At 41.8% G+C, this 12161-nt stretch overlaps 2 protein-coding genes across 2 annotated transcripts; both read left to right on the forward strand.

Annotated features, from left to right (window-relative positions):
* The first annotated feature begins 1991 nt into the window (after positions 1-1991).
* On the forward strand, positions 1992-2752 carry LOC118732265 (keratin-associated protein 9-3-like). The gene has a single exon (XM_036461383.2). The coding sequence runs from the start codon at positions 2029-2031 to the stop codon at positions 2452-2454; it is 426 nt and encodes a 141-aa protein (XP_036317276.1). The 5' UTR covers positions 1992-2028; the 3' UTR covers positions 2455-2752.
* Positions 2753-4510: 1758 nt separating this feature from the next.
* LOC118702123 (keratin-associated protein 9-3-like) lies at positions 4511-5483 on the forward strand. Its single transcript, XM_036407784.2, has one exon. It carries the CDS (start codon positions 4521-4523, stop codon positions 4899-4901), a length of 381 nt encoding a protein of 126 aa, XP_036263677.1. The 5' UTR covers positions 4511-4520; the 3' UTR covers positions 4902-5483.
* Positions 5484-12161: the final 6678 nt, after the last annotated feature.

The following is a 12161-nucleotide window of genomic DNA, read 5'->3' on the forward strand; positions in this document are numbered from 1 at the left end:
GTTTAAAGTTACTTTCAGCTTAAAATTCTATGATTTCTTAAAATTCAAAAGCACAAACTAAAAACAATTGAGATTTTATCAGTAGGGGATGACTGAAGAGAGGGCAGTGTGATCATACTCAGGAATACCACATAACTATTTAAAAGAAACTGGAATGGTATGATAGGATAGGTCAACAAATTGGATAATCTAGATTAAGTGGGTATTTCCTATCAAAATGAATCATGAAGATACATAAATCTTAACAGAGCTATAGCTAAGAAGGAGATTGAATGAGTAATAAACAACATCCCAAAAGAGAAAATCCCAGTATCAGTTGGCTTTACTAATGAATTCTAACAAACACTTAAAAAAAATGAAAGGAGAAACACTTCCAAACTCATTCTATGAAGCCAGCATTACCTTGATACCAAAGTCAGATAGACACTATAAGAAAAGAAAATTACAGATCAATATCCCTGATTAATATTGATGCAATATCCCTCGACAGAATACTATCAAACAGAATTCAAAAGCACATTAAAGGATATACACTATGACCAAGTAAATTTTCAACATATGAAAATCACTCAATCCAATACATCACATAGCAGAATGAAGGGGGTTGGGGGAGAGAACATATGCTTTATCTCAATAGGTGCAGAGAAAACATTTGATGAAACTTAACAGTCTTTCATGATTTAAAAAAAAAAACAACACACATACTCAACAAACTAAGAATAGAAGGAAACTATCTCTTCATAATAAAAGTCATATACAAAAAGCCCACACTATAAAATCTGACACATTAAAAAGGAAATTCTGACATATTCTACAACATGGATGACTCTTGAGAGCATTATGCTAAGTGATATAAGCCAGACACAAAACAGACAAATATTGGATGATCCTACTTGTATGAGATACCAAGAGTGGTCAAATTCACCAAGGCACAGAGTAGAATGGTGGTTGTCAAGGGTTTGGGGAGGAGATGAGAAAGTTGTTCAATGGATATGGAATTTCTGTTTTGCAAGATAAAACGAATTCACAATGTGAATTTACTTAACACTAGTGAGCTGCACTCTTAAAAATGGTTAAAATGATAAATTGTATGTGTATTTTACAATTAAGTTGTTTAAAAATAAGTAGTATAGGAGACCCCAACTACTGAATTAGAAGATCTATGTGCATAGATGCTGCTACATGTTTACAAAAATGGGAAGAAAGTATTGGAGAACAAGAACCGAACTTAATATTGGTTATCATCTGGAATACTACTTTTGGAAGAGATGTGTGTATTTCGGGAAGGGGGAGGGAATATTAACTTTTGGTACTGCCTGACTTGTTAAAATGTGTTCTTTACCGACATATATTCTTAATTTAGTACAGTCAGAAAACAATCCACAAGCTGAAGTCATTAGGGTCTCAATTGGGAATCTGTACATTGATGATGAAGGCAAATGCCCGCTAGAGCTCTGAGGATCCTGTAACTTGCCCCCCTCTGATCACAGAAAGGCATACTTCTTTTGGATATTGATGAATCAAGTGAGTGCTCAAGTCTTGATGACACTAATGTCGTTGAAGTCTAGACAATGTGTTTATGAATCAGAATCCTAACTGAGTGACCGCCTACAAAGAAAATGTTCAGTTTATAGACTCTGCTTGAAGGTTATCAAAGGACAGATTGGACAAAGCAAGCCAGGCAGTGGTTGGCTCAAGTTTGGTCCTTGATGTGACTAACATACAGAGGAGCTGCCGTGATTGCCTTCCACGATGAGTCTTCACTTGCCCCACAGGGCAAAGAAGAAACGAAATGAGACTTAATTGAGCAATGACCAAAGCAGCCTATTAAAATGCTATTTATAACTTTCTAAACAACTCAGGTATTAGCCAATCAGAGACTGACTTTGCAAATAGTTTCAAGGAAAGATGCTAAATGTGAGGAAAATGAGTGTCTCTGGGGACTATATAAAAGGGCAGGTGTAGAGGTGCAGCCAAAACTCAGAAACTTCTCTAAACAACACACCTCTCAACCCAACTCCTGACACTATGGCCTGCTGTCAAACCAGCTTCTGTGGATTTCCCAGCTGCTCCTGTGGGACCTGTGGCCCCAGCTGCTGCCAGACCAGCTGCTGCCAGCCAACCTGCTGCCAGACCAGCTGCTGCCAGCCAACCTGCTGCCAGACCAGCTGCTGCCAGCCAACCTGCTGCCAGACCAGCTGCTGTGGCACCGGCTGTGGCACTGGCTGTGGCCAGGATGATGGCTGTGGAGGTGTGAGCTGCCGCACCAGGTGGTGCCGCCCTGACTGCCGCGTGGAGGACACCTGCCTGCCCCCCTGCTGCGTGGTGAGCTGCACCCCCCCAACCTGCTGCCAGCTGCACCATGCCCAGGCCGCCTGCTGCCGCCCGTCCTACTGTGGACAGTCCTGCTGCCGCCCAGCCTGCTGCTGCTACTGCTGTGAGCCCACCTGCTAAAAGGAAGGCTGCTGAGTACTTACGAATGAAAGGAGCAACTCGGGAAAATTGCCTTGATCTCTGAAGAAGTGTTCGACTTTACTTGGATGCTATGTATCGCGATGTTTCTAAGTCGCTTAGAAATGACAAGTCTTAGGCCCCTCTTGGGTGTGCTGAATTCGCCCATTGAAAACGTGTATTTATCAGTGTCAGATCAATGACAGCTCTGTCCTCCTCCCTATTTCATGATCCCCACTCATTTTCAGACCTGCTTTCTTCTTCAAAACCCCCTTGATTTAAAATAAAATGTTTAATTGTGTAAGCAAACTGAGTCATTTTCTTCTATCATTTAGCTTGTCCACTTTCAGCTGAAATTCAAGAGAAGTGGATTTGCACTTTGATAATAATCCTAAGGCATAAACATAAAGTCTAAACCAGAAAAATACAATAATATGCTTCTACCCATCAGTTAATGAGATGTTCCATGCATTAAATAATACTTGCAGTTATTAAAAAATGTACATGCTCCAAATCTATTATGATTAAATCTAAACGAATAAGGCCACATTTAGCTAAAATGTTCAAGTTGACCAAAGCAATGGGATTTCTATTACTTTTAATCTCCTTCCCTTTAATCTACTAGATGTTCTCCTTCATGCATGCCTAATATTTAAAGAAACTATGGTATCAACTAAATAGATTTGAAAGTATCTACCAGATACTATCAGATACTATTTTCCAAGAGCATTAGGTTTTAATTCCTATGCCTTTCCCTAATATATTCTTCCCACTGACCCCCAAATTGATTTCTAAGCTTCAACTCCCAACAATGACCTCCATCTATTTTAAGTATGTATAAGGTGCACCACTGGTCTAAATGAAATAGAATAAACAACTATGTAGATACCCATTGAATTGCACCATCACCATTTGTCAGACACATGTATTAGAAAAATAAAACAACTATATATTTTGCACTTTGCAATCCAATTTGAAAGATGTTCTCTTCAGGAGTTAGCACAAATCTTGACCCAAAATACCTTTTACCAATTAACTTTTAAGTATTTGAGTGCAGCATACAAAATACAACATGGCAAAATATCACTTTAAAACACCTTTCCCAAGTTATTTACAAGCTCCCAGCACTTACCTCTACCATTTAATTAGTAGCAGAATAAAGTAAATGGCAGTGTATTCTTCAAAATGTCATAATTCCAAGATGCTTTTCCTGAGCTTTGGTTCAACTATCAAATGCAGGAAAAAATTGTCAGCATTTCCTGGTCTCTTTTGACAATAACAAGGACTCCTTCATGAGAGGTACTAAGCTTGCAAGTTCTGTTCAATCACTGTTACGTGGTACAGGCATCCATGAATCATGCCTTTTGTTCCTCCCATTCAAAATCATATTCAATAAACACTGAGGTACCACCAGTAGGTAAGCACTGCCAGATATTTTTATATATACTATGTCATTTGGTTCACACGAAAAGATTTTTGGCCTGAAACACAAATAGTATTTGCACATTTCAAGTTGGTAAAAATAAAAGGAACTATAATGGGAATCGGACTTGATGTTGGAGTAAATTACTTGGAAACTAAATTATGCATGGCAGAAGACATGCTTTCAACTCAGTGGTTGTTCTGATGTTCTAAATTCAAGAGAATTTAGTCTATATATCCAGACGGGGGGGGGGAAATAATAGTTGTTTTTTTTTTAAAGGAGCACAATTATCCTTAGCCCTAGAGGTCTGAACAGTGTCATGTGGAAAAAATACCTCTATAAAGCACGTGTGTTGACATGGACAAAAATAGGAGGACTCTTTGAAAACCACAAACCTATTCCAAAGAGCAGAAGACCGATCCGAAGAGTCCAAATAAACTATAAAACAAAGTAATTTCCAAACTGCTGCTCATAATGTGTCATAAGCATTTACATGTAAGCCAATCAGAGGCCCACTAAGGAGCAAATTTAAACAAAAACAAGGAAGATATGTTAAGAGCTGTCTAAATACCAGCTGGTCAGAATATATAAAAGGCTCAACACAGCAGTCACCACCAAACCTCCAAGCACCCCAACTCCTGACACCATGGCCTGCTGTCAAACCAGCTTCTGTGGATTTCCCAGCTGCTCCTGTGGGACCTGTGGTCCCAGCTGCTGCCAGCCAACCTGCTGCCAGACCAGCTGCTGCCAGCCAACCTGCTGCCAGACCAGCTGCTGTGGCACCGGCTGTGGCACTGGCTGTGGCCAGGATGGTGGCTGTGGAGGTGTGAGCTGCCGCACCAGGTGGTGCCGCCCTGACTGCCGCGTGGAGGACACCTGCCTGCCCCCCTGCTGTGTGGTGAGCTGCACCCCCCCAACCTGCTGCCAGCTGCACCATGCCCAGGCCGCCTGCTGCCGCCCGTCCTACTGTGGACAGTCCTGCTGCCGCCCAGCCTGCTGCTGCTACTGCTGTGAGCCCACCTGCTAAGAAGCCAACTTGGTGATGTTTAACTGCCCAGGACACAGTAGCTGAATAATGTATCTCCTCAACAACAAACCTCAACAAGTTCTTACACTTCTACTTGGGTTTCTGTTATGGGGGCTATCAAGCCCATGAGTTCTATCAGATTCCACTCTACAAGGAATACCTTGACTCTCCACTGCGGACACAGAAGTGCTGTGAGCCACCTGCTGATCATCAAATTGCTTTGGATCTACTATTCCCGGTTTTCCCGCAGGGTTGAAAATTGCTGCCATATTGTGGATTTTATCTTTGAGAGCTGTCCACAGGTCTATCTTTCCCCTGCTTTGTGATCTATTTTTAGCTTCTATTTACCTAGAATTTTTTTTCAACAGTAAAGGCACCACAGTATAGCCAAGCGACATTCCTCAGATGTCACCAGAGAGAATGGAAGCTCTTGCAACGTTGAGCTTCTAAGAAGTAGACCAGTCTTTCCCATATTTCAACCTATGATTGCACCCCTTGTGGGGGGATCATAATGATCTTTCCTGTTGGCTATTTTAATTATACCTGTGATGCAGTGTCTTCTGTCATTTCTTAATAAATGTTATATACGAGGCAAAGAAATCATGGTCAGTGTCTCCACTCTTATATAACTGCTTATAGTTCAAGAATGTCCACTTGTAAGAAATACACTTGTTTCTTTTTAAAAAGAGACTGAAGCCATAGGTAGTATATTCATTCAATAAAAATTTATGGACCACCACTTTCAAAGAAGTGTTTATGGAAATCAGAAAGATGAAAAATTCTTACCCTTGAAGACCTTACTATCCAGAAAAAAGAAAAAAAGAAAAAAAAAAGAACGTGTGAAAAATAGGTCTACAGATTAATTCCCCAATCTGTGAACGTATAATTGAAATAATCATGCTTGACAATTGGTAGAATCCCCACATCAGCACTCTGGCTTAAGGAATAAAGCTCATATGGTAGAAAGGGCCAAGTAGAAACCCCTGGAAGGTCTCCTTGTTACTTGAGTAGTAAACTAAAAATGATTCTATATCCATGGGGAAACTTGGAAAATGAGCACCACGATCAGACTTGAATAAAGCCAGGGTGGTGATATCTAGCATCTCCCCACTTACAAAAGTGTTTGTCCTATGGAAAGAGTAGACAACTCTTAGAAAAATAACAGAATAATTATTTATTAATTATTACTTATTGTAAGCCCTATGGAAAGAGAAGGCAAATCTCAAAGAATAACAGAATAATTATTTATTATGTAACAAGAACTACTTATTATTACTTATCGTTTGTCCTATGGAAAGAGTAGGCAAATCTTAGAGAATAACAGCATAATGATTCATTAGTATTCACAGAATACCTACAACATGAAAGCAACCCCATCGGCCAATGCTGGATAAAGAAAATTTAGGTAGTGACCCCAATTGAAGCTGATGTTCCAGATGGAGTATCTTTAATGAAACAAAGCAATGTAGCCCCAGACCCCTGGTATGCATCTTTTGAATGAACAATACCTTTTTCTCCGTGTCAGTTCACAAGGACAATCAGAAGCAATATGCTTTTACCTGGTATGACTAACAGTAACTTTCTGAGTGTTGCCTTGGGGCTATGTCAGCGCACCTCCTCTATCATAATATACTCAGGATATATCCTAATCATCCTGACATTCCACACAACATCATATCAGTCCACTACATTGGTGACATCGTGCTAATTGTTTCTGATGAGCAGGAAGTAGCAAGTACTTCCCATGTCTTAGTAAAACATACTACAACCCCAGTGAAGTTTCTTGGAGTCAAATGGTCTAGAACAGTGGTCGGCAAACTTCGGCTTGTGAGCCACATGCGGCTCGCAAGCCGCGGTTTGCGCTCTGTTGACTAATGAGTTTGCCGACCTACTGGTCTGAGACATGTTGAGGCTTCACTTCCAACATGAAAGCAATACTGCTGCACCTGTGAACTATCTTCAGTTAGAAAACATGGCTCTGGGTGGGCTTTTTTGGATTCTGAAGTCAACATATACTAATTTAACCACTTACTGATAACCTGAAAAAGCCAATACCACTGTGCACTCAGACCTCTCAAGAAAAGACTTAAATCACGTCCAGCAATAAAGAACCACATTCGGCTGAGGGTAAAGAAAACATGAAATGGGTAGTGGAAAAAGAGAGTTTAGGTATTAATTATAGCACTGTGACCAATTAGAAAAAAAAATTATAGAAACTATGTATATTTTCCTCCTGGTTATTTCCCTCTCTTTTTTCCTTCCCTTGTTTAATGTCATATGCTGTACCACAAGCTAAGTAAACTTTATGTAGACCTAATTTCATTTATTACTTACATCAGTCCTGTGAAATAGATATTTTTGTCAATGAGTAAATTAAGACTAAAGAAGGTTCAATGAATTAAAATCAGGGTCTCAAAGAGATATCAGCACTCCTCGCCAACATTATTCACAATACTCAAGACATGAAATCAACCTAAATATCCATCAACAGATTAATAAAAAAACATAGAATTACACACAGTGCAATATTAGTCAACATTAAGAAAGAAGGAAATCATGCCACTTGTAGCAACATGGATGAACCTAGAGGACATTATGCTAAGTTAAATAAGCCAGACTCGGAAGAGTAAATACTACACCATCCCATTATATACGTAATCTGAAAGAGTCAAACATAGAAGCAGAGAGTAGAAGTGGTTACCAGGGGCTTGCCGGTGGGGAAAATGTGGAGGTGATAGTCAAAGGCTGCAAAGTTTTAGTTATGCAAGGTAAGTCTTGGGGATCTACTGTACATCCTACCCTGTTTCCCCGAAAATAAGACTGTCTTATATTAATTTTTTCTCCCAAAGTTGCGCTAGGTCTTATTTTCAGGGGATGTCTTATCTTTCCATGTGCTAGGTCTTATTTTTGGAGGATGTCTTATTTTCGAGGAAACACAGTAGTGTCTAAGATTAACAATACTGTACTGTATGCTTTAATATTCGCTAAAAGAGTAGGTATTAAGTGTCCTTGTCATCAAAAAGAGGGCAGGGAGAAAATTTGGAAGTGACAGGTATGTTTATGGCATTGATTGAGGTGATGGTTTCATGCATGTGTACTTATCCCCAAACTCATCAAATTATATACATTAAACATATGCAACTTTTTTTCATCTCAATCATATCTCAATCGAGAGTTTTTATTAAGTAAATATCGATACTAGACCAATAAGTGAAGTTAAATAGTTTGCTTATAGTCACACAGCTCATAAGTAAAAACTAACATATGATTCCAACTCTGACTCCCAAACTCATGAAGAAACAATGAAATTAAGGGACTGAAAGAACAGTGTGGGCAGGTTCAGCTTAAGTGTTTCAGAATAAGTTCCTCTTGATGCCAGGTGTGTAGTTGATATCGCACAGCTCCACACCCGCCCTCCATACTCGGCTTTGTGATGCCTCCATGATGCTCTGCAAACCATGTGAGAGCTTTGCCAGCTGCACCATGTCCGGCTCTGCCACTAGAGGGGGACAGAGGGAAACGACAAAGCTGGAAGAAGAAGGAGGGACTTGTTTCTTCTTATTTGTTTCCTTTTGTTTAATCGGGACTTCCTGAACCCTAGGGGGTCCCAGGATGACCGCCCCAGTAACACCTCTTCATACAGCAGATCCAGGTATGGGGATAAGTCCATACATTACCAAAAAACCACCTGCTGCCAGGTCTCCCTGGCTTTCCACAGCAATACCTAAAGTTAGTGTGCTGTTTTCTCAACACTCATCATTGCGCCTGCCTCAGTCACAGCAGCACCAGCCAGCCAGTTCTCTGGAAGACACCTGGGGTTCAGCCCCGCAGGGCAATCCCCCAGCTAAATTCCTAAATTTAAACTCCTCCCCGCCTCCCTTTAAAGAAACTCTCGCTCTTAGGGCTTTCTGAATTTCCTACATTTATATCTCAGGGTTTTCTTTTTCTTCCTTTTAGTTAGTTACCTCGAGAACAGCCTAGTTTAAAAGTCTTTGTATAAAATTCACTCCATTCAATAATGGGTATGGCTCTTGTCTCGGGACTGGCCCCTCACTATTAAACTTTTACTGCCTTTTAAAATTCAGATTATTTCATGAACCGTTGTTCAGACTTTTCACTCACTCCCTTAATCACAGCTGCTGATTACCAAGGGGAAAAATCAATCTCTGAGCTTTGGAGGTGGCAGCCAAAGCATGACACCATTTTAGGCCTGATAGAACCGGCTGGGAACTGGAAACACTGCTCAGCACCATTGAGCTTGGTACTTAAGAAAGTTCCTTTTCTATTAAAAACCTTCCATGTAAAATGCGTTGTTCCAGCAAAATCTGACAGCAGATGGTGTGTTTTTTGTTTGTTTGTTAACTACTAACTTATTCCCCCAAACCATAACTCTGACTTAAGAAACCTGATTGCCATCATGATTATTCATATTTATTGAGCATCTACTTTCTCAACCAGGCTCATTTAAATGAACGCATATATTTATACCTTATTTAACTGGGTATAAGTCTCTGCAACTACCTGCATATTCTATAGCTTACAATAAGTAACTCTTGAGGTTTAAACTGGAAGCGTAAGATTCCCAAGAGAAAGAGGCAACACATCCAGCCAGCAGAAGCCAGGCTAAGCTCACATGTGCCCCGGGAGTTTATATGCTGAGACCTGCCCTGGCATACGGGAATGGGAACATATGTGTCCAAGTGATGCAGCACCCAAGGGTCACCCCTTTGGGTCACATATACTTACAAAACTATAGCCAATATCAGCTGTCCTCAAGGGGCAAACCAGCATTACTTTTATTTGAAAGAAATCCAATTTGAGAGTAGTTGTCAGTGCCGGCTCATGAACTATCCTGATGCACCTGTAAAAGGCCCCCAAAGTCTGCCGTTTTACCTAAACCAGGAGTCCTCTGCCCGCCCCCTCAGCCAGAGGGACTTCCTGCAATGAAAGGATTGATGTCGATGGCCGATATTAGACTCTCTTTCTCCCCGTGTGTGTGTGTGTATCATAAAGGACTTCGCCAGAAATGTAAAAGATGGTGCAATTCAGGAAATAAAAACCAAGCGTGTTTACTTACAGGCATGTTTATTAGGATGACAAATTGCAAAGGTCCCTATGTCCTGCTTGTGTGAGGGGATGAAGCGCTTAGGAAACTGAATGCCTTGCCGTGTGTAACCTCCCAACACTGACATGCCTGCTGATGCGGGAGGGGCCGTCATGGGAGACTGTCCTGACAGCAGTCCCGAAATCCACCGAGCTGCTGGGAGATGGATGCTGGTAAGTCACACAGAGGATCACAACACACTGTGACTAACACTCATAAAAGCAACCTTTGATCTCAGCCAGGAACTTACAGTAAGTACATTTTTATGGGTGCACTGGAGCGTCACAGACCTTCAGCCCAGTTCCCTCTCATGGGCTTCCGGCTGCTCACTCTGCAGGCCCCACACCGAACTCATGAACTCATCGTCAGTCCCTTCCCTGCTACCCTAGATGGCAGCTTTGGGGCTCAGGTCCCCTCACTCATGAGAAAATCTGAGACCTAAGTATGGTCCTTGGCCACTCTCTTGATCAGCATTACCATCTCTACTTACAAAAATGCCCCCTACACTCTCCCACCTCTTACCCATTCACCAACCGCTGGCTCCCCGTTCATCCTCTCACCTGAACCACTTACTTGTTATGCCTGTCTCCATTCCGCAGTTCCTTTTCCATGGAATTAACTCACATCTTACCACTCCCTGCCATAAATCACCCAGTGGGTTCTCAATGCCCTTAAAATAAAAGCTGAATTCTGCAGAACTGCCTACATATCCGTACTTGTCCTAGCACCTGCCCACCTCCTTGACCTCATCCTCCTATCACACTCCTCCCCTTTTACATGTTCCAGCCACCTGGCAAAGACTGTCCTTAACCACTGAGCCGAAGCAGACATGCTCCCTGAGGGGCACTACCGGTCACTTTACTCTTTTGGTACTTGTCACTGTCTGAGTTCTTATTCATTCATTTGATTTTTTTTATTTTTTTTTTTTCTCAACCACTAGAATGATCACCTTGACAACAAGGACCTTAACTGACCTATTTATTTCTATACTAGAGGCCCAGTGCATGGAATTCGTGCACAGGCTGGGAGGGAGGAGGGTCTCTCAGCCCAGCCTGCACCCTCTCCAATCCGGGACCCCTCGGGGAATGTCTGACTGCCTCTCACAATCCAGGACCACTGGCTCCTAACCGCTTGCCTGCCCACCAGTGCGATTTCCCCTACCCACTTCTGCCTGTCTGACCACCCCTAACCACCTCTGCCTGCCTGCCTGATCGTTCCTAACTACTTCCCTGCTGGCCTGATCATCTCTAACTGCCTCTGCCTTGCCCCGCACTTGGGACCCAGGATTCCCTCCTCCGGCCAGCGGCAGGCACCCAGGACCAGGGCCAGCCATAGCCACAGAGGAACATGGGCAGATAGCTTCCCTGGGCCACAGTTGCAGGCGCTGGTGCCCAGGACCATGGGGCGGGCGGCTTGTCCCTCTCCAGGGCAGCAGCCTGGCTGGTCCCCATTCCTCTCTCACAAGCTCATTTGTACCTGGCTGGTCCCCATTCCTATGTCCCCAGTATTGAGTGCCTGAGCCATTATGGTGTGAGGGCATGATGACCATTTGCATATTAGCTCTTTATTATATAGGATGGTTAGCACCAAGCATATTGCTAGGCATTTTGCTTAATGAATTAATAAATGGAGGGAGAAGGAGAATGAACACAATTTACAATTATATAAAATTTAATTCCACAAAAATACTGAGTTTTTACTAGTAAATATGAGGTACTATTGTTAGATGAGCCATCATTCACTAACTGTGTGATTTTAAATCATTATTTAATGTCATTACTCTCAGTTTCACTATCTAGGAAGTGGGTAAAAGAATATTCTTTATCTTATAAGGTTGTAAGAAAAAAAGGTGTGCATAAAATACTTAGCACTATGCCTGGCACATGGTACACATTCAATACTGCTAGCTATTAGTGGAGGATAAGATCAGGAGTTATATTAAAAACAAGAATAATAATTTTTTGTGGAAACTTATATGCCATCCAGATAGCAGTCACCAGAAAACTGAATGATGTGATGAGGAATCCCAGATATGCCCCTCTGCTCTCTTCCCACCCAATCATGACCTCTAAGAAAGAAACCATTCCCTCCTCATCACTCCCATGGAATACCCACACAGCTTCCCAAACACTGTCCTGTCCTCAAATTATCTCCAT

The sequence above is a fragment of the Pipistrellus kuhlii genome, unplaced genomic scaffold (genome assembly GCF_014108245.1).
Source record: "Pipistrellus kuhlii isolate mPipKuh1 unplaced genomic scaffold, mPipKuh1.p scaffold_m20_p_37, whole genome shotgun sequence".
Lineage (NCBI taxonomy): Eukaryota > Metazoa > Chordata > Mammalia > Chiroptera > Vespertilionidae > Pipistrellus > Pipistrellus kuhlii.

Excerpts from the sequence above, each read along its gene's own strand:
- LOC118732265 (XM_036461383.2), top strand. The coding sequence starts at position 2,029 with ATGGCCTGCTGTCAAACCAGCTTCTGTGGATTTCCCAGCTGCTCCTGT.
- LOC118702123 (XM_036407784.2), top strand. The coding sequence starts at position 4,521 with ATGGCCTGCTGTCAAACCAGCTTCTGTGGATTTCCCAGCTGCTCCTGT.